Consider the following 26,647-nt stretch of genomic DNA (forward strand, 5'->3'; position numbering starts at 1 on the left):
AGCAAATAGTATAGTAAAGATTATGAAAAGGGACTTGTACATTTTACTATGAAGTGGACTCCAATATGGGGAATCTCTAATAGCAAGTTATAATGAGCTAATATGCCAGGGCAAAGGTGCCCAGCAGAGACTAGTAAGCCCCAAGACCCGGAGGTAGCAGAGTGATGGGTAACAAATAACATTAATCACCACTATTACATATTGTTAGGCTATTGCATTATACAAGGAGACTCTTACTCCTAGGGGGACAGACACAAAAATACTGCTGTCCCCACAAGTATTGGCTGTCTAATAAAGACAATTGCAAATGGGAGGTCTAGCACATTAAGAGAGTGCTGGAACTGCAGCGAAGCCAGATGCCCCACAAATGCCCAAAACATTGAAACCCAGCTGTGGGCTGATCAGATTTCCCCTCTTTATTTTGGCTGATAGGAACATTGGAGGCAGACTTGTGGTCTGCTTTCCGCAGTTCTAAACTGTATGGCAATCACTTTGCCACTCAGCCTCCTCCTCCTAACTTTATTCTTATCCTTATTTTCCCTTTGTTCTTTCCCTTGTGCCTGAGACACAGGTGTAAACAAATTCTTCACAGGAGCACAGAAGGAATGGAAAAAATGATACAGCACACCAGGAGGGAGAAGTTCTCGATGAAGTCTTAAGACAATGTTGGCATCAGGGTGAAGAAATTCCCATTTCTAGGGAAATCCCAGCTTTCCCATTTCTGGAGAATTGGTGGCTGTGCTAGTCACTGAGCTATTGCTGTGAAGAGAAAACCATGACCACAGCAACTCTTATACAAGAAAGCATTTACCTGGGGGCTCCCTTACAGTTTCAGAAATGCAATCCATTATCATAATGGCAGAGAGCATGGTAGCACACATATCACTGGAGCAGTAGCTGAGAACTACAAACTGATCCGCGGGCTGAGAGAGACAGATACCTCAAAGCCCACCCCCAGTGACTTCCTCCAATTCTTCCAAATGGAGCCACTCCTGGGTGACTAAGTATTTGAATGTATGAGTTTAATGGGGGCCTTTTTTCCCCTGATTTTCGAGACAGGGTTTCTCTGTAGCTTTGGAGGTTGCCCTGGAACTCACTCTGTAGACCAGGCTGGCCTTGAACTCACAGAGATCCTGCCTCTGCCTCCTGAGTGCAGGAATTAAAGGCGTGCCACCAAGGCCCAACGAAGGGGGCCTTTCTTATTCAAACCACCAGTGGTTTGAAAGGTCTGGATCAGCCAGACAGTGGTGGCGCACGCCTTTGATCCCAACACTTGGGAGGCAGAGACAGGCGGATCTCTGAATTTGAAGCCAGACTGGTCTACAGTTCCAGGACAGATTCCAAAGCTACACAGAGAAACCCTGCCTCGAAACCAACCCCCTCAAAAAAGCAAAGAAAAAAAAAGTCTAGCTCACCAGGCTCCATCACAAGAGACTCAAATGGTCACAAGACTTCCAAAGTAATACATAGGTTTGTGGAGGACCAGAGCTACAGGCCAAAGTTTCGTCAAAGGGGGAGGTTAGACCAGTAACCACAGCTTTGCACAAAGATGAGGAACTCAAAGCCCTACTGGCTAAATAGTAAATTCAAGATCAACCCAGATTACACGAGACCTCTGTCTCAAGAATAGAGACAGACATGTTATGGAGGAAGCTTTACCCCAGCCCCTGGCATCCATATACCTAAAGAGTCTGGAATGTTATCGTGGAAGTTCTCTCCAAGCCCCCTTCCCTTATCTCTCTCCAAACCCAGCTGCATCTCAGAAAAGCTTCCAAATGATGACCCCTCGTGCAGAGATGCTCAAGACCACCCACACAGGGTATGTAAACTGCCCCCAGAAAATAGATTCGTGGTTTTCCAGTCTCTTTCCAATCTCCTCTCTGGGGGGCTGGAAGGCCATCCGGGAGCACAGCATCCATTAAACAGCGGCTTTTTCTAATTCGGTTTGATTTGGTCTAATTTGGATTGCTGCATCAGCAGAGAGGCTTATCAGGTGCAGAAACTTTTCAAGACAGACAGAGGGAAAGAGACAGAGACACAGAAAGAGAGAGAACTAAAACAAACCTGACACTGGTTAACTTGTTACAAGCAAAACAAATAAATGTTAAGAACCCTCAGGTTCATGACTAACTACCCTTTCTAAAATACCAGAAGTACATTTAAGATCAAATATCTGAAATGCATTATGACCAGATGAATTAATTATAAATTAAATTAGCACACCCTTCAACAGAAAAGCAATGTAATGCCCCATCTACAGCAAAGAAAGTCCCGAAATTCTTGGCTCAGCCCAAAACTGAAACTGCAGCTGCCTTATCTCCATGTTGGATCTGCTCTCTGCTTGGTTTGAGTTTCACACTGGCTTCTCCCAGACAACAACAGGGCTTAGCCATGCATTTTCACAAGGGGTTGGACAACTCATAAACCTGGGAACTGTGTTTATAGATGCCTCAGTCCAAGGCCAAGTGAGTTAATTTGTAAAGTCACCCGCTGGTGTGGATTAACCAAACCACTCTCCAAACAAGAAGAAAAGTGAAGGGTGGAGTGAACACAGAAGGACAGAAGACAGGAGTCCTTGGTCATCCAGGCTCTCTTCTAAGTACACTGGAATTTTATCACAATTCTTGCATAGTCTGCCTGCTTACATCTGCTTTTCAGAACACAGGGTGGCTCTCAGCACTCAGGAAGCAGAGGCAGAAAGCCTGGCCACATACATGTACACACATCTTGTCCACAACTTGAAGTACTTCTCATGCCCAGGTCACAGCCATCTGGAATCTCTAGATAAAACATTAAATCCTCAACCACCCACAGATCCCTGTCCTCCATTCCCCAAGTTTGACAGATCCCCTCAGAGACTGCACTTGGGGGGGGGGGAAGGTTGGGGAACAAGGTCTCTCCACGTAGCCCTGGCTGTCCTCAAGCTCAGAGATCCACCTGCCTCTGCCTCCTGAGAGCTAGGACCAAAGGACACTCCAACAGCCTTAGTCCAAGTGGCAGAGGCAGCCAGACCTTTAGGAGGTTGAGGCTATCCTGGTCTACCTGGTGAATTCAAGACTGTCCAAGGCTAGTAAAGAGCCTACTCTGTCTCAAGAAAGAAGGAAGGAAGGAAGGAAGGAAGGAAGGAAGGAAGGAAGGAAGGAAGGAAGGAAGGAAGGAAGGAGAGTCTCAGGTATAGATTATTTGCCTAGCATGCAAGAGACCCTGTATCAATCCTCAGTACTACAAAAATAACAATGAAGTTAAAATGTTAAAATGCAGGGTCCTAGATAGCCCTCATCCCAAATATGTAAATCAGAATCCCTAGGGATTGAGAGCTGGGTACTGCGGGGCAGTTCTCCTTAGTTACTAGAGTGATGCTGAAGTGTACAAAAGAGCCACCTGAAGTTCCAGCAGAGGCAAGTAGACTTGAATTCAAGGCCAACCCACACTGGGGGGATGGGGTGGGGGTGGGTAGGGCATTTAGCTCAGTAGCAGTGTTTACCCTTAGTTCAAGAGGCTCTAGGATCATTCCCACCACTGAAGGGACAGGCAGCTCGCAGCTCATTAACAGTAAAGAACTGTTCTCCAGAATTAGCTGAAAGCCCTTTAACAATTGCTAATTAACTACTCAGCATTTCCAAAGATGGAGCCAACAGATGTGAGAGAGAGAGGTTCACTCCCTTCCCCCATTGTGGTCCCAGTCATCTGGTTCCTAGTCTCTCCTCTAGGTTCCCCACACCCCTAGGTGAGGCAGGAAGGACTGCAGTAATAAAGGAATTGGAGGTGGAACCCCCAGTTGTATCCGCGCCCCCCCCTGTTTAGTCATCTCTCCCTTCTTCCAACCATTCTTGTTCTTTCTGTGGAAGCCCTGTGGAGTGTCAGCAAGTGGGCTATTCTACCCACACATAAGAGTGGGTACATATGAAGTCTGAGCCTCTTGACTGGTCATAAGCGCTTGGAAGAGAAACAGTTACTTCACCAATTTTCCTCAAAGCAAAAAGCATAGGCGCACACCTTAAACCATTCTGGGTTTTGTGATTATCTTTAGGAAGCAAATAGCCTCGGCAGCGTTGGAGAGAATAATGCCCTTCTCTCCCTCCCTATATAGCCCAGGCTAGCTTTTAACCTCTTGTGACAAGGGATGGTAAAACTAATGTTACAAACAAATAAGAGTGGCTGGAAAGACAGCATCAACAGCACACATGTGTTGTTTAGAAGAACAAAGTTGAAAAAAAAAAGAATCTGACTTTCCTGTAATGACCCCCCCAAAAAAAAAAAAACTCCTTAGGAGATGGAGATAAGCCTCCTGTCTCTGGGGTCTCTGAGGTCCAGTTCACACCTCTCCTAACTGCTTTACTGAGCACTTGACACACCAGGTGCTATTCTAAGGAAACAGGAGAAGCCAGGGACCCCCGCTCTTGGGAAAGAGCCAAGAGAGTGGAGCTCAGAGAAGGCGTCCTGGAGGAAGCGTGCAATGAGCTGACCTAACATATTGTCTATGGGGGGGGAGACAGGCAGCTGCTGGAGAGGAAAACAGAATGTGCCAGCCGGTGGCAGGCAGCCTGGCAGCACTATCAAGAGTGTGAATCAGGGGCCCCGCCCTGTGCCACCTGGATCAGAAGCCTTGGGGAGGGCACAGGCCAGACCAGCTGGGGACCTGAGCAGTCAGAGGCTGGTGTCCAAGCCATTAAGTGCTGGACTCTGTTTGGAACGGAGAGGGGGAGGGGTCAGACTAGAGGAGGTCAGAGAGTCCTTGCAATACATGGGTACCAGGCCCTCTGCACAGTGCTAACCACCTCTGTGCTCCTCCTGTGTCCTGTTGCCCATGACCCACCTGATTCATGAACTCTGCCCTGGCTAGTCCCTAGGCTGGAACACTCAGATTGCCCTCTCTTTGCTTAACCAACCCCCTTTGGTGAGGAATTCCCACTTCAGACCCATTGTCCCTAAACATCTGCCCTCACAGTCAGGGTTTGCTTGTTTGTTTGCTTGTTTGTTTGTTTTGAGACAGGATTTCTCTGTGGAGTCTTGGCTGTCCTGCAATTTACTTTGTAGACCAGGCTGGCCTTGAATTCAGAGGTCTGCCTGCCTCTGCCTCTTGAGTGCTAGGATTAAAGGCATGGGCCACCATCACCTGGCACATTCAGTATTTTATATTCCTGTGCTTAGGGCCTGCTCCTGCCAATTCTCCAGAGCACTAACTCCAGAATGCAGACACCATGACCTAGCTCTGCTGCTCCCCAGCCTCTAAGCAATCCTCGCTTAGAGCTCTCCATGGTGAAAACAAAAGATGGCTGCCACTTGCTGAGATGGGCTCCGAGGAGAAGAATCTAGGAGGAGCAGTTGGATAAGCACTTGGGGCGGTCACAGAACAGCCCCTGGCTGCCCCAGGCCTGGTCTGACCATGCAGGCCTCCCTCTCATGGAAGAGAGATCACGCCCTTCCTCCCCTGAGTTTCCAGCTAGCCTGAGGCAGGGAGAGGGAAGAAGACCTGTTGCTCCAGATATCCAGGTTCTCCCACCTTGCAGGCAGCCTAACAGGCCCCAGCCCTATTACTGTCTCTATGAGCTGGTAAGGCCTGTCAGCCACCAAGACCAAGCCTCCAACAGGAAGTTTGCTCACGGGTCCCGCCCCTTTTGTCTGAGTCATCATTCAAACATCCCTTTGCCCTGGAATCTGGGGGGGGGGGTGCTCCTCCCCACTCCCTTGGCTGATGGCCCTCCCCTCTCAGCCAGCACAGAGGCTGCCTCTTCACTCTTTCTGCTCCCGAGCGTCTGCAGCTCCCCCTGAGGCTTCAGCAGCTGCTCCAGCCCACACAGGCCTGGCCCCACCTGCATCCTCAATGTGCCCATTGTCTGATAACTTGGCACCCCAGCACTTTCCACCACCTCAGATCTATCTCCAGACCCCCTCGGGACATGAGAGGCTTGTGACCAACATAAAACTCCCAGGAGGCCCTCACGGGATGGAGAGCATATATGGTGATCTGAAATGGTAAAAACACCTTCCCTATGGAGAAGGGGGTGGGTGTTCCCACAGACTGACAGAATTGCCCAAGGCCCTGTTATAAACCATAGATGGGAAAGTGGTTTTTATATTCTCACTGATGGAAAACTTCAATTAAAAGACAATATAAAAAAAAAAAACAGGAAGACGGCCACTAGTCACATGGAGTTGGTTACTAAGGCCAATCTGGGAAGGAGTTTGAGAATGTCAGAGTTTCCTATCTCTGGTCATTATTTGGATTTTAGTGGAGAATTTTAAGTGCCCTCCCCCCAGCTACCACTTAGATTCAGACTTACAGAATCTACTCAAATTTTATGAAGGTGATTGAAAATATCACACAAAGCCTCTGTGATGGGTGAGCTGCACATGTTTTAACTCCCCGCTGCTCTCTAACAATGTAGACCGTCCCCTACGTCGCTATGAATTTCTTTCAAATGCTTTCCTCCAACTGCCTTACCCTTCACCCCACCTCCCACCAGAGTGGTTATGAGAAGCACATAGGTGGCAATTTGGAAGAGAAAAACAATAATAATTAAAGGAGCTGGAAGAGAGATGAAGCCCTTCCATCTCCAGCTGGCCATTCAAATTTCAAGTGGAGCCCAAGAGGCCAGTAACACCCTTTTGAGGCAGGTTTTAAAGGCGACGGGAGCTTGTGGCTCCAAGTAACTAAAGGACTACATGGGTGAACCTCGGGTTCCTTCCCAGGAGCTAGAGGGCCGACATTCAGACAGACAGTCACGGAGGACCAGGAGGGGTGAATGTAGACAAGGTGCAGCTCTACCAAAAAGCAAGGTGGGGTGGGTGGGCTGGAGGACCAGGAACCATAGGCTGGTGAGTAGCTTCTACAAGCTTCCACTATATTAGTTGGTGCAAATATTGAAAGTCAAAATCACACATCAACAATTAGTTCAGTATTTAGTCAACACACGGCATCAACACTGGAGCTATCATTTGGTGACAATGTTACTAGTCTGGTTCTGACACTTGGCCAATCCCTCTGAACTCCCTGAACTTGTCAATTTATGTATAAACTAGATGAGGGGGATGGAGAGATGGCTCAGTGGCTAAGAGAACTTACTGTTATTGCAGAGGCCCCCAGTTCAGTTCCAAGTTCCCAGCTCTCACACGAGAAGGCTCACAACCTCTTCTGGCCTCGAGGAGCACCTGGCCTCCTCCGGGCCGGCACTCATGTACTTAGGGGTGTTTACTGTACTCCTCTCACGGTTCAGGTGAAAAGGATTAGCAAGAGAAGAAATGGAGAAATTGTAACTGACCTCCAGAGTCAAAAGAAAACCAGTGAAGTCATAGAACGAAGTTTCTAAATTAAAGATTCCTGTCACCACTCCCTATTTGGCTACTGCAACCACAGGACAAGGTGGCTTACAACTGTAATGCCAGTGGTGCTGAGGATACGAGGTCACAGGGATCATCTCAATCTGGGCTACACAGTCAGCTCAAGGACAGCCTGAGCTCCAGAGACCCTGCCTCAAAAACAAAGTCCTCTATTGGCTAAGCACCAGGTGAATGAATGCTAGCTCACTGACTCCCTGGAGGAATGACTGCTCAGCCTCTTTCACAGGTAAGGGAACTAAGGTTAAGTAGTTTGCTGAAGTCAAATGACAAGGAGGGGCTGGTGTCCAGACTGCCCAAGGCCCTCTCCACCCTCCAAGTTCACCTTCAGTTAACCCTGTAATTTCACTGAGAAAGAGCAATGCTTGACCTGGACATCTGTTTAAACTGTTGATAAACCTCACACCTGGTGACTCGGTTCTCTGGAATTTTTTTTTCTTAAAACAGGACTTCACCTGAAAAGTATTTATTGTCTTCCCCAAGTCTTAAGTACTCACTCCTGTCATGCAAGTGAAAGGGTTTCGGAGAGAAGGAAGAAGAGGGAGAAATCATAATTAGCCCCAGAAGAAAAACCAGCTCAGGCACACAAGGAAGTTCCAAACTCAGACTCTACTCATGAGCCCAAAGACTCCCACCTGTAAGGTACAAGAAAGGTATGCACTCTGTCCCTCTTGGTGAGACATCATGTTACCCAGACTAGCCCTAAACTTCGAGGCTAGTTCCTCCAGACTCAGTCTCTCCAGGGGCTGGGATAATGGGTTGGCATGGGTAGAGAATTTCCTTTCAAATGCATATTAGAAAGACATATATCCATAAACAGGATTTTCTTCGCAATTCTGCAAAACTCAAGATGCTAGGAACAGAGACCAGTAACTCAGAGTGAGGGACCTTAGAACACTCAGCTCTAAATGGGATGTCTGCAGCAAATCTTCCCCTTGGGGCTCAGGGAACCCAGCAGAAGTGAAAGAGCCAGAGGAGACTAGAGCTTCTAGACACAGTTTGAACAGTGCGTATCTGAACTCGCACAGACTGAGGCAGCATGCGCAGGGTCTTCATGTATCTGCCCCAGATGGGGTCCTAGGGCTGAGGGAAGTGCACAGGCCCCTTCCCAAACACAGAAGCTATCGCCATTTGATAATCACTTGCAAATGAAAAATTAATTTTCTGTAAGGGTGTCTCACTGAGGAAACAAACCACTCTTTTTTTTTTCTTTTTTTTTGGAGGGGGGGCTGCGCTTGCCAGACAGGGTTTCTCTGTAGCCTTGGAGGCTGTCCTGGAACTCACTCGGTAGACCAGGCTGACCTCAAACTCACAGAAATCCACCTGTCTCTGTCTGCCTCATAGGTGCTGGGACTAAAGGCTTCCACTGGCTGCCCACAACCCACTCTTAAGGGTAGGCCCTATGCTCACCAGTAGATGTCCAACACAAGTTGAAGTCAACAGCATCTTTGGAGACTATCTCATAATGTTGTGTAGGCATTTTTCAAATGCCTTACAGGTCCTTTACACATATATTATGGCTCCCAGTTCTGTGTTTTTAGCGAATTCCTGTGTGCAAATGTGTGTCTCTGTGTTTATTGAGCTTTTTCTTTGACTCTTTTCTTCCCTTTGCTTATTTTGCCCCATTCCCATTTTTGTTTTGTTTTGTTTTCGTCTTACCTTATTATTCCCTAGATGTCTGTTTTCTATGGAGACAGAGAGAGTGAGGATCTAAGTGGGACAGGATGTGGGGAGGAACTGGGAGAAGTTGAGGGAGAGGAAACCATAAGCAGAATATTTTGTATGAAAAAAAATCTGTTTTCAATAATGGGGGGCGGGAGGGCGGAAGACCTGTATCTCCCAGGAAGCATGGGTAAGGGCCAGTGAAGCACCTGCCGCTCTGAAGGGTGATGTCATGGTTGATTCAGTCTCTGAAAGAGAAACCTTCCCAGGTGAGGCCTCCCTGTGACTCAGGACCCTGCCCCACCTGTCAACAAGCACCCAGCTATGTCCCATTGCTGACTCAAGGGGTGACGTTTTTCTGATAGGAAAGCCACAACTTTCCCACAAACAAATTGGTCATCTTGTTCCCTTTTCAAACACTCCCACACAATTGTGGTAAGGAATTTGTGGGGGAGGAGGTCTGCAGTCTGAAGTCTTTGTTGGCTTCCACATCAGCCGTGGGTCACCAGAGCATCGCCCAAGAGGTTGTGATGGAAATGGACAACCGTTCCCCTCGCCACGAGAACTTTGGGGAACCAGACTAGAGCCATTTTCCTTAGGCAACAAGCCAAGAGGTGGGTGGCTGGGACAGAGCACTGGTTTGAATCTGATACCCTTTTAAAGGTGCCAGAGCTGCTCTGAGCCCTCAGGGTTGTTCAGCAAATGCTACCAATTAATGGCTTGAAAGCCTGGGAGGTCAGCACTCACAAGACCCAGGCTAACTTTATGAAAAACCTTCTGGTTTTGCCATACTGGGTTTAAGTCTAGGGCACGCCGGGCATTGGTGGCGCACGCCTTTTATCCCAGCACTCAGGAGGCAGAGGCAGGCGGATCTCTGTGAGTTCGAGGCCAGCCTGGTCTACAAAGTGAGTTCCAGGACAGCCTCCAAAGCCACAGAGAAACCCTGTCTCGAAAAACTAAAAAAAAAAAAAAAAAAAGTCTAGGGCACAGGTGGGCAGTGGTGGCACACGCTTTTAACCCTAGTGCTTGGGAAGCAGAGGCAAGTAGATCTCTGAGTTTGAGGCCAGATTGATCTACAGAATGAGTTCCAGGACAGCCAGGGCTACACATAGACACCCTGTCTCAGAAAATAAGTAAGTGAATAAATACACCTAGGGCCCATGTATATTAGGCTATATCAAAACCAATTTGGGGTTTTTACTTACATTTTAATTTTATTTCTGGGTGTGTGCTGTGTATGTGCATGTGTGTTTATATTAGAAGCCCAAAGGTCAGTCAAGGGCTTTGTTTTTCACAAATCATCCACCTTGGGTTTTTTTTGTTTTGGTTTGGTTTTGGTTTTTTTTTTTTTTTTTTGGTTTTTCGAGACAAGGTTTCTCTGTAGCTTTGGAGGCTGTCCTGGAACTAGCTCTTGTAGACCAGGCTGGTCTCGAACTCACAGAGATCCACCTGCCTCTGCCTCCTGAGTGCTGGGATTAAAGGCGTGCGCCACCAACGCCCGGCTTTGTTTTGTTTTTTTTAAAGACTTAGTCTTCTCACTGGGACCTGGGGCTTCTGATTTGGTAAAACTGGCTGGCTAGTGAACCTCAGAAATCCCCCTGCTTACATCTTCCCATCACTGGGATTATAGATAGGCTACCAAACTAGCTTTTCTATTTTTTTATTTATTTGTTCATTTGTTTGTCTTATTTTTTGAAACAGCCTCACTGCCCTGGAATTCCTTTTGTAGACCCAACTGGCCTTGAACTCCCAGAGATCCTGTCACCATGCTGGGCTATCTTTTATTTTTATTAAGACTTAAGTAAATCAGGTGTATCTTTGATTCCAGCACTCAGGATGCAGAAGCAGTGAGGTCGAGGCCAGCCTGGTCTACAGAGCAAATTCCAGAACAGACTCCAAAGCTACTCAGAGAAAACCTGCCTTGAACCCCCTCCAAAAAAATATTTATGTATATTTTTTGTGTTATATGTTATGTGTTAGGGTTAGAGCTGCAGAGATGGCTCAGCAGTTAAGCTCTTGCAGAGGTACTGGGTTCAGTTCCCAGCAACTATACTGAGCATCTCACAACTGCCTATAACTCTCGTTTCTTTTCTCTGGACAATGCACATAACATGTGTTATCCATAAACTCACACAGGCACACAGATACCTATATACACAAATAGAAATAAGAAATCCTGAAAAAAAAGTCCAAATAATAATAGCAGCTAGCCCCTTCCTTCCTTCCTCCTTTCTTCTGTCCTTTTTCCAACACTGGTGACCAATCCCAGGGCCTTACACTTGCCAGACAGTGTGTTTCTCCTTTGAACTACACTTCTAAGCCCATGACAATGTTTTTAATTAAGATATCTCAAATATTGCATGGAGCATTCTTACTCTAGAAATATGAAATTCTAAAGTAAGTGGTGGTGCATGTCTTTAATCCCAGCACTTTGGAGGTAGAAGCAGGCAAATCTCTGTAAATTCTAGGCCAAGCATTGTCAGTTTCAAACCAAAGGCTACATAGTGGGACCTTGTCCAAAAAGAAGTTAATTGCGTGGATGGTACACGCCTTTAATCCCAGAACTTGAAAGGCAGACAGGTGGATCTCTGTGAGTTCAAGGTCAGCCTGGTCTACAAGACGAGTTCTAGGACAGCCTCCAAAACAATTCAGAGAAACACTGTCTTGAAAAACAAACAAACAAATAAATAAATAATGAAGTTAATTGGTGTCCTGTATTTTAGTTTGGCACCTTTACCTACGAAGCAGAGTGACATATCTTATATAAGGATGTAGAACTCTATTCTCAATGGATATAGATTGATTGGATGCATGAATTTTAGTGCTGAGAGCTTTACCTTGGCTGGTCTAATCAAGTTAGCTTTGCATTTTTATCTTTGAGCTTTCTAACCTCTCTCTTCAAGCTCCTTCCAAGATTTTAGGAGCTGCCAAGATACAGAAGGTCTTGAACAATTAAAGGGCGGCAGGATGAAGGTGAGCGGGTCTATCTGAGAGAGCCTCATCCAGGGAGGCGGGGCCTGACAACTGGAAGGAAAGAGGTGTCAGGTGCTCCTTGAGATCTCGGGCCAGCTTCCTTACACCCAGAAGTGTGGGCTGAAGTGACTCAGCTGACCTTTAGACTCTGGGCAGCAGGCTACTTTGTAACAAGACAATTAGGTAAAGTTATACTGTAGTTGTACGGAGCTCAGAGAAACTAAGGGGTGCCAAGAAGAAACACAGAGCCTGAGACCATAGCATCCCTTCCTCCTTGTGTCCACACTCTAACAGCCCACTTGACACTTCATCGTTTATAATTCTCCTCTCCTCTCTCTCTCTCTCTCTCTCTCTCTCTCTCTCCCTCCCTCCCTCCCTCCCTCCCTCCCTCCCTCCCTCCCTCCCTCTCTCTCTCTCTCTCTCTCTGATGTAGGCAGGGTCATGGTGTTCATGTGGAGGCCAGAAAGATAACTTTGGAGTCAATTTTATCCTTCTACTTTTATATGGGTTCTGGAGAATCAGAGTACCAAGAGCACAGCAGCAAGTTTACTCACTGAGCCATCTCACCAGACCCCATTTTATATTAGAAAAGCAAAAACATGGCCTATCATCTAAAAAGAAATCCACCTCTCCCTCCTCTATTCACTCATTCAACAGATGTGGACTGGGAACTTGTTGTGGCCTAGCCTCCGTTCTGCCTGGAATATAGCTCAAGAACAGACAATACAGAAAGTCCTGGCCTCCTAGAATTTGTTTTATGGAAGGAAACTATGAGCCGAGGAAATAAGTGAAATACATGACATGTTCAGTGGTGAAAACTGAGAGAGAAAGACTGAGAATGTAGCTCAACTATAAAGTACTTGCATAACTATCAAAAATAGGAATCGGGGCTACAGAAAAATAAAGCCAAGGGGAAATGTACAACATTCTAGCAAAGCTTTGCAGGACACAAGGGACCAGCGCAGAAATACAAACAGGTAATACACAGGGTGTGGTTGTACATACCTGAAATGCCACCACTCCCAGGAAGGAGGATAAGGAGTTCAAAACCAGCCTTGGCCTGAAATAGTATGGTATGCTGGGTACAACCAGGAATCAAAGTGGCTGAACAAAGTACATACGGGGAGAGGAAAAAAACGAGGACCCAAGCTATGAGGCTGTAGTAGGGACACGGTACCAGAGCCTTCTGTATGAAACACGGAATCCCAGGCAGTTTTAAATAGGAATCATGCTTTCTAATTTAATTTTTAAAAAATTCATTCTGTCTGACTTGATTGTAACGATTCAGACATCATGCTGGCCTGCCCCAGTCACCTGGCAGAATGCACTCGGCAGTACCCTGGTCAGCCCAGGGCTCCATGATTGTGTAGTCTGCACGCAGGTGCAAAGGACCCTTTAAAAGACCCACCCACTTGTGCTCTCTTTTCTAGAAAGCTCTCTTTCTTTCTGTTCTCTTCCGTGCAGTTCCCCTAGGGCAGACAGGACTTTTCCTGTCTCCCTCTTCTCCTCTTCTGTCCTGTCTGCCTCTGTGTCTCTTTATCTCTTTTCTCTTTCCTTCCCCCTTCTCTCCCCTTTCTAATAAAACTTCTCACTTAAATGCTCTGTCTGCTAGGCGTGTTTGTCCCTGCCTCAGTCACCATGGAATCCAAGCAAGGTTCCCCTCAAGCTTTATCATAAAAATGGTAGAACACACCTTTAACCTCAGCAGAGTCAAGTTGATCTCTCTCTCTCTCTCTCTCTCTCTCTCTCTCTCTCTCTGCCAGCCTGTTTTACATAGTAAGTTCCAGGCCAGTCAAGGCTAAATGAGACCCTGTCTCATTAAAAAAAAAAATCGCTCTGGACTGTTGGGAGAAGGGAGGGAGCAGAGGAGGAAGAGAGGACCAGAAAGAAGCCTCTGCAGAGATCCCCTTTGGAAACAGATGGGCCTGCATGCCAAACCACAGAAACAGGTGTTAGTTTAGTCTTGAACTTGTCCAGGTGAAATGAATCTGAAACACTTTCGGCTCCTTACAAGCTCTCCTAATTACAAAACTAACTAATTATTATCTAGGACTCGGCCAATTATCCCACCGGGTCCTGTGCTGCTGCTGCCATTTATGAGTTGGCTCATGGGGAGCAGGTTCATCTCCAGGTACACCCCACTAGGTCCCCTCCCCCTCTCTCAGGAGCTAAGGACACACCCACATCTGTCGGCCTTCAGTGCCCTAAGCCAAGTCCTCGTGGGAACATGACTTGTTGGAGGTAGGGAGAATTCTCGCCCCACATCCCATGACAGAAGGGGGATGAAGTTTTTTTTTCAGGATCACCAAAAATGAAAAGGACAGGGCTGTTGAGCTAGAAGTATTTGCACCTGAAGGTCAAGAGGCTGAAGCAGGCCAGGAGGCACAGGCCTACCACCTCCGGTACTAGGAGGTAGGCTGATGCGTGAGGCTACAGAGCAAGCTCAAAGTTGGCCTGGTAAACAGTGAGACCCTGTCTTAAACAAAAGGCTTTTATAAAGCAAAAGGATACAGATGTGCTGGGCGATGGTGGCACATGGCTTTAATCCCAGCACTCAGGAGGAAGAGGCAGGTGGATCTCTGTTGAGTTCCAGGCCTGCTTGGTCTACAGAGTGAGTTCCAGGATAACTAGGGCTACACAGAGAAATGCTGGGGGGGATGGGGGGAGCTCAAGGGCAAAGGGTTTGAGGGTTTGGCTAGGATTCAGGAGACCCTGGGGTTAGGTCTCCAGTCAAGCAATAAAGAGAGGAATGGGCTATGAAAACTGTCCAAAGCAAAAAAAAAAAAAAAAAAAGGCCCTTCAAAGGCAAAACCCTCAATTGTAATGCGACAAAAAAATCAATGAGGCACAGAGATATCATCTTTCCAGGGGGAGGAGGGGATCCCTTGCCTCAGGAAGGGAAGCAGGCTCCATAGAACATGTGGGACTTGGCAACAGGCAGTAGAGAACTGTGTTGTTTCCGGTTTTCCTCAATGCTAGGGATCAAATCCAGGGCCTCACACTCAGTAGGCTCACATCTGACCACAGAGCCACACCCCAAGACTATTCCTGTCATTTCCACAAGGAGATCCTGGGATGATCCACACAAGAGAGACCTGTGCATCCGAAGCCCTGGGTGAGGAGACAGCTGAGAGGACCACTCGGTGTCAGCATATGTAAACATTTATTCCTATTGATAAATATTTCAGCTTTTTTTTTTTGGCCTATTAAGAGAATAGAAGGGAAAACCCTCACTAGGGGACAGAAAGGCCCAAGGTCTTATGGGAGCCTGGGACTTTCCTTTCCTGTGCCTGGCCATACTCTCTTACTCACCAAGGCCCAGCAGGTAAAACTGACCACTTCTGCTGGCCCCTCCTCCCAAATGCCCTGTGGAAGTATCCTATATGCAGAGATTTTTTTGCTGAAGGCCCCTGAGGACAGAGGCTGGGTCTCTTGTGCGCTGGCTACATTCTGGGTCCACTAGTCCCATTGAGCAAGGGTGCTCCTGGATCCCAGGCCTCAGGGTAGGTAGCCAGATGTCCACTCTCTGACTGGCACCAGGTGTTTACTCACCAAACACCTGTGACCTAACTCCTGGACTGACCAGGGAATGAATATGTGCTGGATACCTGGAGAGCAACAACAAAAAAAAAGTGCCAAATCCAACAGCATGGAGTCATGGTTCTTTAAAATCCCAGTGCTTGGGAGGCAGATCTGTGAGTTTGAGGTCCAATAATAAATTTGTAAGAGGGTAAATCTGTATTTGTGAATGGCACCAGATGATACAATGCTTGTTCGTGGGGGGGAGGGGTCAACCACGGTCTCAAAAGCTGGCCTGAAAGCATTTTGCAATGGATCAACAGATAAATATCCTTAGGCATGTGTATTATGAAATTTACAAAAACTGAGGTTTTTGGAACAACAAACTTGAGGCCATCCTGACTTCCCAACCCCCAGTTACTACTCTATGTACTTCCAACCTGGTCTGAACCCCACCACAGCCCACTCCCAGCATTATAAAGAAGAAAATGCCATTGCATTGCCTTTTTGAACAAAAGGCAAGGAAGGTCAACCGTTTGCAAAGCAGTGTTTGCTCAGAACAGAAGCAAGGAGAGTGAGGAAACCGGTTTGGCTGGTTTGCTGGGTGGGAGAGTTTAGGGGGAACTTCCAACCAGCTCTTGAACCACGAATATAAACCACGGGAAAGGGAAAGTCGCAGACCAAGGGCCCTGCAGAGGATCCTATCCTAAGTATTCACTGAGACAAATGTCCCTAGGCTATAGATGCACACGGTTATATCCACATTACAGATGGGGAAACTAAGGCTTAGAGAAGAAAAGTCTTGTCAGGAGTTCCTCGTCTGGCCAGAGACATTGCCTCCAGAACCTTGTAAGACTGAGCTTTGGGTAGCACACACTAGTAATTCCAACACTTGGGAGGCCTCCAAGCACTACATGAAGAGTTCCAAGGCAGCCTGTAAGCAGGGCCTAGTGTGGGGTGGTGAATGCCTATAATCCCAGCACTCAGGGGCAGGGGCAGGCAGACCTGAGTTCGAGACTTATGGAGCTCCAGTCCACCCAAGCCTACATAGTGAAACTCAAAAACAAATAAATAAATAAAATAAAAAATAACAAGAGAAGGTACAACTTCTTTTTAATCGACCAAAGAAAATCACTTAAAAAATAGCTGCTCATTTCCAGATCCAGGTTTGAGGTCTCCCTTCTGTGGCCTCAGAAGCTTTCAAAGGAAGTACTTGGCTCACAATGTCCCCAAAGACATGCTCAGGGCCTGGCTCCGCTTCCAGGCAGAGTGCTGGGCAGAGGCCTCACTCTGCCCTGGCTCATTTGCCCTGGGCTGCTCTGGGGACACAGAATGGAGCCTGAGAGGAAAAAATTGGAGTCAAGGTGTAGCAAACGTTGATTCATGTATCCATTCATTTGTTCAAAACAAGACTAGAAGGACTGCTGGGTACCTAAGAAATTGTCCACTTTTTCCCCTCCATTTCCTCTTTGCCTAAGACATTACACAGCCCTACCTAACCAGATTGTCTTCAAACTTCTAACAATCCTCCTGCCTCATGTGCCTCCATGATCAGCCTCTTTTTAATCCTTCCCCCTCAAAGACAGGGTTCCACAAGTAGCCCAGGCTAGCCTCAAAATTGAGATCCTCCTGCCTTAGCCTTCCCAGCACTGAGATACAGGTGTAGATCACCACACCTGATTTATTAAATGATTCTTACTAGATTTCCAAAGCAACTTACAGAGACAGGGGGCAGAAGAGAGACTGGAGACAGACACTATCCCTCAGGCAAGGGGTGTCTGAGAAGGCGCTTACTTACATAGGAGTTCCTGGGGTTACATGCAAACCTGCAGTTCCTCCCCTGGAGTTGTTTGTCCAGACAGGGCTGTACAAACTGTCCTGCCCTGGCTATCAGGATATGTATGGATCATAGTGGGAGACTGAGTTTGGCAATGGCAGTGATAGGGGAGGGGCTGGAGTCTCACTATAGTACCTTGGTCAGGGTGTGGAGGGGTTTGCTCAAGACCTTTCTTTTCTCCCTCCCTCCCTCCCTCCTTCCTTCGAAAGAGTCTTACTGTATAGCCCTACCAAGCCTGGAACTTGCTATGTAGACCAGGCTGGCCTTGAACTCTGCCTTCTCAGTGGTAGGACTACAGGCACGCACCACCACAACGAAAGCCATCATTTATTGTGTGTGCACACTCACTGTGTGAGTGTGGAAGCCAGAGGACAACTCTTGGGAGTCCTTTCTTTCCTCCTGCTGTGTGGATCCTGTGGACCAAAATCCAGTCTTCAGGTTTGGTGGCAGGTGCCTTTACCCACTGAATCATCTCACTGACCTTTCTTCTTTGTTGAGACAGGGTTTCTCCCTGTAGACCAGGCTGTCCTGAAACTCAAAGACCCACCTGGCTCTGCCTCCTAAGTGCCCAGCTCACTGGCCCTTCTTGTTTGTGCTGTCTTAACACGCATGCACTCTTCCCCACCCCCATATTTATTTTCAGCCATATTCCCCAGGGTTTAGCCTAGTGCTGGCTTAAAACAGCAACTCAATATGGACAGCCAGATACCCATACACCACCTCACTAGCACCTGGTTTTTACTCATCAAATACGCATTAATATATATAACGTAACAAATGTATATGATTCTCACACTCAACAGATGGGTAAACTGAGTCTCACAGAAGTAAACTGACTTATGTAAAGTCATATTGGTAGTAACTACTTACGTTCAACCCTGAATCTTTCTATGCTTTCTCACTGATCTGCTATATAATGATTTCATTCTTCTCTGCAGAAAACATTATGTCCTGAAAAAGGATGGGGTGAGGCAGAATAAAACCCCAAAAGGCTGAGTCTGGACTATGGTGGGTGTCTCTTGCTGATTTGGGGGTTTGGCAGCTTCTGAGAGATTGAGAGCTGATTGTCCCCACACCTGGCTTATCTAGGGCTGCTCTTGGAAGGGAATGTGTAACAGATACCAAGGTGAGCCATTTCAGCCAATAAAAAGCCCCAGAGAGTAAACAGGGATTTCCATATCCACCTGGCAGGGAGTGCCTGGCAGCAGCCGAGGTGGCTTTCCATAAATGGCCTGGCTTAGCCTGCAACCTTAGCACCTCCGCTCCTCAGGAGGCACAAAGGCAGCCGCTAGCCTCCTTCCTAGGCATGAGCCCTGGTCACAGGCATGAGTAATTAGGAGAGACACTGGGGTGGGAAGTGGGTATCTGACGATGTAAGGTGATCCTAAAGCAGCTCCAAGCCTGCTTGTCTCACTGTCTGCTGGCAGCTCTCGGCACAGCCTTCAAAAGGAGAGGAAATGGGTGTTTTTAGTTCACACAGGTGGATGCCTGGGAACTAGGTCAGTCCATCAAGAGACCAAAGCCAGGGCTGAGAGATGGCTCAACAATTAAGAGCACTGGCTGCTCTTCCAGAGGACCTGGGTTCAATTTCTAGCACCCACATGGCAGCTGTCTACAACTCCTGTTCTAGGGAATCCAACACCCTCACAGAGATATACATGCAGGCAAAACACCAATGCATATATAATAAAAATAAATAAATAAATTATGAGGAGCAACTTAAACTAGACTTGGGGGCTGTTAATCCCAACATTCAGAAGGCTGAGGCAGGAGGATCACCATGAGTTCAAGACTAAACTGGGCTACACTTCGAGTTCCACTGTGGATTAGACCTTGTCTCAATAAACCACAAAGAAGCCAAATGTGGTGGCCCACGCCTTTAGTTCCAGCACTCAGGAGGCAGAGGCTGGCCAGCCTGAACTACAAAGTGAGTTCCAGGGCTGTTATACAGACAAACCCTGTCTCAAAAAACAAACAACAACAAAAAGCAAAAAGAAACCACAAAGAGTGCTTCATTCAGCAGCACAAAGACTAAAACTGGAATGGAATAGATTAGCATAATCCCTGAAAAAGGATGGCCAAAAATTTGTGAAGAGCTTCATATTTTAAAAACAAAATAAAGCAGCCGGGCGTTGGTGGCGCACGCCTTTAGTACCAGCACTCGGGAGGCAGAGGCAGGCGGATCTCTGTGAGTTCGAGACCAGCCTGGTCTACAGAGCAAGTTCCAGGACAGCCTCCAAAGCCACAGAGAAACCCTGTCTCGAAAAACCAAAATAAATAAATAAATAAATAAAGCACAGAATCAGCTTAAAAACAAACAACAAAAACCAGCATGGTGGTGCACACTTGTAATCCCAGCACCGGGGAAGCAGAAGCAGGAAGATCATAAATTCAAAGGCATCCATTACTGCATAACTAGTTCCAGTCCAGCCTGAGTTGCCCAGGTCTCTGTCTCAAAAAACAAAAACAACAACAACAAAAATAGAACAGCCAGAACTGGTATCTGCCTCCTAGCACTCAGGAAACAGAAGCAGGGGAATTTCTATGCATTCAAGGCCTGCCTGGTTTACAGTAGTGAATTCCAGACCAGCAAAGGCCACATAGTAAGACCCTGTCTTGAAAACAAAAACAGAAAAAAATAATTCAATCTAACTAAATAATATGCTTAAATTGTGAAAGGGTTTTTGTTGTTGTTGTTTAAGATATTGCATTCTAGAAGCCAGTGAAAGAACCTACAAGGCTGAAATTGTGGTGTCAAGCTCATGGGGCATAGGAATGATGCTTGCAAGAAGCAATGCCCTTCATTCAATCAGACCCTATTTGTGACCTTTTAGCCACCAGTGTTAGGTCTCCTATTTCCAAACTTCTGAGCAGCAAACTCTACAGGAGTATGTGTAGTAGGGCTGGGAGCCAACGCCACACATCCTTTATTTCCCCAGGAGGTCCAAAGAGAGTGATATCACCTTCCTAAATCTAGGCAACTCTTTAAGTCACAAAGCAGTTCCTGGGGTATAATGTGTGACCTAGAGCAATTCCACACTCTACTGGGGCAATTAGAGCCCTGTTGAGTAGTGTCGGAGCCTCAGCCATAAAAGGAACTGGAACCAGCCACATGGAAGCTTTGTGGGATGGTGTGGAGGCTGCCTCTTCCACCTAAACCACCAGCCCAGCCCCTCCCTCTACCTCCCACAGGACAAGCTCCATCGCCATTATCACCAGCTGCTCTCAACTCCCCCACCTCAAGACCTCTGTCCTCAGTCTAATTTACAATGGACCCTGTTTTCCCCCAAACAGAGGCACACATACCCTACTATTTCTTCAACCCTTCCTTCCTTCCTCCCTCTCTTTTCTTTCTTGTTTTTCTAGTTAAAGTCTGATCTCACTCTGTAGCACAGGTTAGTCTGGAACTCACTACATAGACCAGGCTAACCTCAAACTCACAACTTTAAGCAATCCTTCTGCCTCAGCTTCCCAAGCACTGATTATAGGGATGAACCACCACACCAAGCCTCAGTTCTCACTTGCCCCCACCCTCTCTTTGAGAGAAAAAGGAACCAAACGGAAAAAGACTAGTCTTAGATGCTTCAGACAACACAGAAGCCAGGCAAGTCCCTGAGTCTATAAAGACTAGAATGATGTCCACCCTCCAGAAGTTCTCATTTTCACTTCAGGTAAATAAATGAAACACTTGCTCACAGTTGGGAGCATAAGTCAACAGAATGATAGAGCTTAGATGTGCAAAATAAAAGCCAGACTAGTGCCAAGGTGAGCCTATAATCCCAGCACTCAAATCTGAGGCAGGAGGATCACATTTCGAACTTCAGACCAGCCCAGTTCATGTAAGAGAGATCAAGTCTCTCGAAAAAAAAAAAAAAGAAAAGAAAAGAAAGAAAAAGAAACCACCAATAACCCACCAATAGACAGATGGAAAGTGCCTGGCTGGCATGTAGCAGGCCTTGGGTTTGATCCTCAGCACTTCAAATGCACACAAATACCAACCTAACTAAGGCACAACAATGTGTCATCTCGCCATAGGAAAACAAAGCTATCAGCCCTTGGATTGGGATACCTAATAAATACTCATGAATTCCCACGTCTAATCCTGCACAGTTCAAGACTGAGTGGTTGGTGTCTTTCCAGAAGCCTAAGCCACCCACACCTACTAGCCTGTCCCAAAGAGCCACCAAAGGGCCTCCTGAAATGCTCTCGGCAACCTCCCCAGCTGCTCAGATTAATCCTCAGATGAACAGCAAGTAGAGATAGGCTGGACAAGCACTGGTCACTCCCACCTCAGGGTACAGGGCAGCATGGCCTTCCTTAGCAGGGAGAAAACTCCACAGAACAGTCATGTCTCAGAAAAGCAAATACAACTAATCAATTGAGCTGCTGTTTCTCTGTAAAACACATCAAACCTGGGCACAACTTTCAAAGTTAGCAACAAAACTTTAGACACCATTGTCATGATTGGGATTTCAGGTGCCTCTGGCTGGAAGAAGGGATTCTGAGTGACTTTTCCTTTTCATATTCTTTTTTTTTTTTTATCATGAGAGACGTTTGGGTACAAAAGACACATCTGGAAATAGGGAAGTCAGTAAAAAAAAAAACCTAGTCCTCTTGCCATGTTCCCAGCCAGGCCCAACAGGGAAACAAAGAAAATTCTAGATTATCACAGTGAGATAAGACTTGAAATATAGAGTGCTTGCATGTATGAGTCATCGCTACCATCTTTTTCTAACGAGGCCAGCCTGGTCTACAGAGTGAGTTCCAGGACAGCCAGGGCTACACAGAGAAACCCTGACTTGAAATACAAAAAAAAAAAAAAAAAAAAAGTCAGAAGAAGCAACACCTGTAATCAAATTTTTTCATATCTATGAACAAAAGTCACTAAGAACCTGTTCCTTAGTGACTGCCTAAATAGTGGGAGTCAAATCCCGGTTCAGATGCCTGCCTGCCCTGCTGACCCTGTAAAATCACCGTTTGAGCCTTCGATTGCTCATCATTAAATGGGAACACCGGCCAACTGGCCCTACCCAGCAGGTTTTGGCGGTCTAAAATGATAGGCTGGCTCCAGTAATAAATAAGTCAGAGAAAATACTGATAACCTCTAAATACCCTTGGCCCATCCCGGTCCTTGCATAAATAGCACAGCCAGACATATCTTCCTTGATTAACCACAATCCATAAATTTAGACTCCCAAATCGACGTAAATCCCAAAGGAGACTTTTGTCCATTCCATCCCACCGGCTTGGGAGCACAATTTCTCGGCACCTTCCCCACCCGACCCAACGCTGCCCACCAGCAGAGCGCCCTTACCTCTGCCCAGGACGTGGCCTCTCTCCAGGTGCCTCCCCGGTACCTGGAACCTGTAGACCTCGGCACTGAAGCCGGGACGGCAGGGCTCGGGCTCCGGCTCCAGCTCCTGGCAGAGCCATGATGAGACCTGGGGTGGAGGAAAGGTGAACGACCTGGTGACATGGGGAAGCCCACACCGAAACCAACAACGTAACCCTTCCCTCGCCTTGGGTATCGGGATTGTGGGAGGACCCTCCTCGGGGCAGACATGGACGCCACCCTCTCAACCCGAAACCAGCCACAAAACTCCAAGAACCCTTGGGGGAGGGGACTTCTAGGGTCACCACCTCTCAGCCTAGACTACCTTTACTGCCTGACTCCATTTGCATCACACTGGGGACGCCTTAACTCTTCCGGACACCACTTTCCTGAGACCGCAAACAGTCTCCAGGAACACCCTGATTCTTCTTTCTTACTCCAGGGGCCCCCAACCCCAGGCTACCGTGTCCCTTCTTTCCACGGCAGGTGCTTTTATGCTACTAAAGTCCGTTTCCTTACCACGGATCACCCGCGCTGCTTCTGTCCCCCACCCCTTTTTCATGCAGGACCCCATCCTGCTCCACGCCCCCTCTGCCCGCCTCAAAGCGGGTCCCAGCTCAACTCGGGGTCCCGGGAGCCCGCAGCGTGGCGCGCCCCCACCTGGGAACCTGCGGGAGAGGCGGCCACTCCGCGCTCGCCTGGACCCCCCTCCCACTCCACAGCGCCGCGCAGCCTCCAGGGAGATCTGGCCCTCTGAACCCCAACTTTCTTGGAAGAAGGAAAGAGGGATGGCAGCAGGCAGAAAGGCACGGCGAAGCGGGTCGCAGGGCCGGAAGGCGTCCTGCCGGGAGTCGGGACACTCCAAGTACCTGCAGCAGGAACAGGATCGCGGAGAGGCTGCGGCACAGGGATCCCATGGCTGGCCGGGCGGGCGCCGAACAAACACGGAACTCGGGTGCGGTCGGGCAGGGCCGGGTTAGGCCGGGCTGGCGTCCAGCAGAACTTGCGGAGAACTCACCGATACGCCGCTGCTCCCCACTCCACTGAGCCAGGCAGAGGCTGCGGCCGCCAGGTGCGCTGAAGGCACCGCCCCCGGCGCCACTGATTGGCTGAGGACGCACCCGCAGGTGGCAGCCAAGGAGCCTCACGGTCCTCGACTTCCTCCACTCTTAATTGTAGTTTGTGGCACGGGGCCGGCCTAAGGAGACTTCCTAGTTCACATTCGTTCGAATCCCAGCCCAGCCATTGTAACTTGGAGTTACAAAGGACTTTACTCTTCATCTAGGTTTTTATTTCGTTTTTCTTTATTGTGTTTGGTCGGAGAGGTTTGTTTGGTTTGGTTTACTTTGACTTAAGAATTAAAAAAAAACATTTTAGGGTGTGTGTGTGTGTGTGTGTGTGTGTGTGTGTGTGTACTCGCAAATGCACGCGTCTCAGGCGGTGTGGAGATAGGATGACAGCCTGCACGAGTCAGTTCTCTCCTTCTACCAACAGGATCTCGGGTTGAATTCCCATCATAAGCCTTTATTGGCTGTATAGCCTGAGTTTTTTTCTTTTCGATTTTTCTTTTTCATTGTTTTCCAGCCCAAGCAGCCCTTGAACTATCTTAGGTAGCCCAAGCAATCCTCCTGCTTCTGCCTCCCAAACGCTTGGCATTGCATAAGTGAGCCACTAGATCAGGCTCATCTAATCATCTAATGTTCTAACACCTGTCCCACTCCCTTTTTTGGGGGGGTGGGGGTCCGAGGCAGGGTTTCTCTGTGACTTTGGAGACTGTCCTGGAACTAGTACTCACGGAGATCGGCCTGCTTCTGCCTCCAGAGTACTGGGATTAAAGGCGTGGCCGCCACCACCGCCTGGCTGTCCCACTCCCTTTTGAGATATGATCTTGCTATGTAGACTAGTATGGTCTTGAACTCAATATTGTCCAGTCTCAGCTTCCCCGCTTCTGGGGTGGAACTATAAATACTTACTACCATGCCCCACTAAAATCTGTTCTTTTAACTTCCATCCTCAGCAGGCTAGTGAGTCTGGGAGGAGATCCAATGGGTTAGAATCCCCTGGGGCAGGAATTATAGGCACTTTTCAGCTGCCCGATGTGGGAACTGGAAACTGAACTCTGGTCCCCTGGAAGAAAAGCAAGCCCTCTTAACTCATACTCTATCTCTTCAGCTCATTGTTTGTTTGGTCATTGCATGTTTGTCTGAGACAGGGTCTCTCTGTATATCCCTCAATGTCCTGGAACTTACTATGTAGACCAGTCTGGCCCAGGATCTCTGAACTGACAGAGATCCACCTGCCTCTGCTTCCCAAATGCTGGGATAAAAGGCATGTGCCACTACAACTGGCTCATGTTTGTTACTCTGAGATAAATTCTTCCTAAGTAACCCAGACTAGCTTTGAATTCAGGATCTTCTTGCATCAGCATCCTAAATGCTGGGATTGCAAGCATGCGTCACACATCCATCAGGGGTTTTTTGTTTTTCGTTTTTCGAGACAGGGTTTCTCTGTATTACTTTGGAGCCTGTCCTGCAGCTCGCTCTGTAGACCAGGCTGGCTTCAAAGTCACAGAGATCTGCCTGCCTCTGCCTCCTGAGTGCTGGGATTAAAGGTATGTGCTACCAACTCCCAACCAATCAGGGTTTTTTTTTCTTGTTGTTGTTGTTGTTGGTTGGTTTGGTTTTATACATCCATCAGTTTTGTTGTTGTTTTTGTTTGTTTTGGTTTTTTTGACATCCATCAGTTTTTAATGTTGAGCTGGAAGAAAATCACTCAAATCTGTTATTTACCTACAACTTGCTTAGTATCATGTAGGAAGTAAAAGACTAGAACTCAGAGCTGGAGAGATAGCTCAGTGGTTAAGAGCACTGGCTGCTTTCCCACACAACTGAGGTTCAATTCCCAGCATCCACATGGCAGCTCACAACTGTGACTCAGTTCCAGGGGATCTGACACCCTCACACAGACATACATACAAACAAAACACCGATGTACATGAAATATAAATAAATAAATAATAAGACTAGAGTCCGGCAGGGGTGATGCACGCCTTTAATCCCAGCACTTGGGAGGCAGAGGCAGGCGGATCTCTGTGAGTTCGAGGCCAGCCTGATCTACAAAGCTACACAGAGAAACCCTGTCTCAAAAAATTTAAAAATAACAAAAACACTAGAACTCAAGCTTTCCTGCTCTGTAGAGATTGAGGCTATTTGTCTATCTATCTGTCTGTCTGTCTGTTTTTCAAGACAGGGTTTCTCTGTGTAGCCCCGGCTGTCCTGGAACTATGTAGACCAGGCTAGCCTGGAACTCACCTGACTTTGCCTCCCTAGTGCTGGAATTAAAGATGTATACCACTGGACTGGAGAGATGGCTTAGTTGCTAAGAGCACTGACTGCTCTTCCAGAGGACCCGGTTCAACTCCCAGCACCTACATGGCAGCTCACAGCTGTCTATAACTCCAGTTCTAGGGGACCCAACACCCATGGCAAAACACCAATGCATATAAAAATAAAAAAAATTAATTAAAAAGATGTATACCAGCCCTGCCCAGCTAGATTTCGGCTTTTAATGCCATAGCTACACTGTGGTCACTGACACTTTCTTCAGAGAATTCTGTCCCTGGCACCTAATTTTAGGATCAAAAATAAGATATATTAGACAGTTTCCCTTTCTGTTTGTGGCCTGCCATGTCTGGGTGGCTTGGCTACATGCTAACAAAGGGACCTCTGGCTCCTATTGATCCAGGGCAGAGATTGGGGAATGTGGCTGTTTGTAGAGTGCATGCCTAACATGAAGGAGGCCTTGGGTTCCACCCTCAGCACTATCTAAACCGGGAATGGTATTGCCTACTATAATCCCAGCACTTGGGAAGTGGAGGCAGGAAAACCATAACTTTAAGGCCATTCTCCTCAGCTATTAACTGAGTTTGAGCCCTGAGAGTCTCAGACAAGCAACCAAAAACTACAAAATAATGTTCTTGCAGTCAC

General features: G+C 47.4%; 1 protein-coding gene and 1 pseudogene across 2 annotated transcripts in view; one reads left to right on the forward strand and one right to left on the reverse strand.

Annotated features, from left to right (window-relative positions):
- Cdh1 (cadherin 1) overlaps positions 1–23,718 on the reverse strand; it is a 71,726-nt gene extending 48,008 nt beyond the window's left edge. The window contains exons 1-2 of one of the 2 annotated variants that reach the window (XM_005076324.4): positions 23,531–23,718; positions 22,644–22,770 (exon numbers count right to left, since the gene is read on the reverse strand). In XM_005076324.4, the coding sequence (XP_005076381.1) occupies positions 22,644–22,770; positions 23,531–23,578 (175 nt within the window). In that variant the 5' untranslated portion in view covers positions 23,579–23,718. Of the gene's footprint in view, positions 1–7,066; positions 7,178–22,643; positions 22,771–23,530 lie in introns of those variants that run through there. The other variant, XM_021230791.2, reaches the window with a different exon arrangement.
- Positions 19,337–19,437, forward strand: LOC121136324 (annotated as a pseudogene).
- Positions 23,719–26,647: the final 2,929 nt, after the last annotated feature.

This window comes from Mesocricetus auratus, unplaced genomic scaffold (genome assembly GCF_017639785.1).
Source record: "Mesocricetus auratus isolate SY011 unplaced genomic scaffold, BCM_Maur_2.0 Super-Scaffold_100062, whole genome shotgun sequence".
In the NCBI taxonomy this organism is placed as follows: domain Eukaryota; kingdom Metazoa; phylum Chordata; class Mammalia; order Rodentia; family Cricetidae; genus Mesocricetus; species Mesocricetus auratus.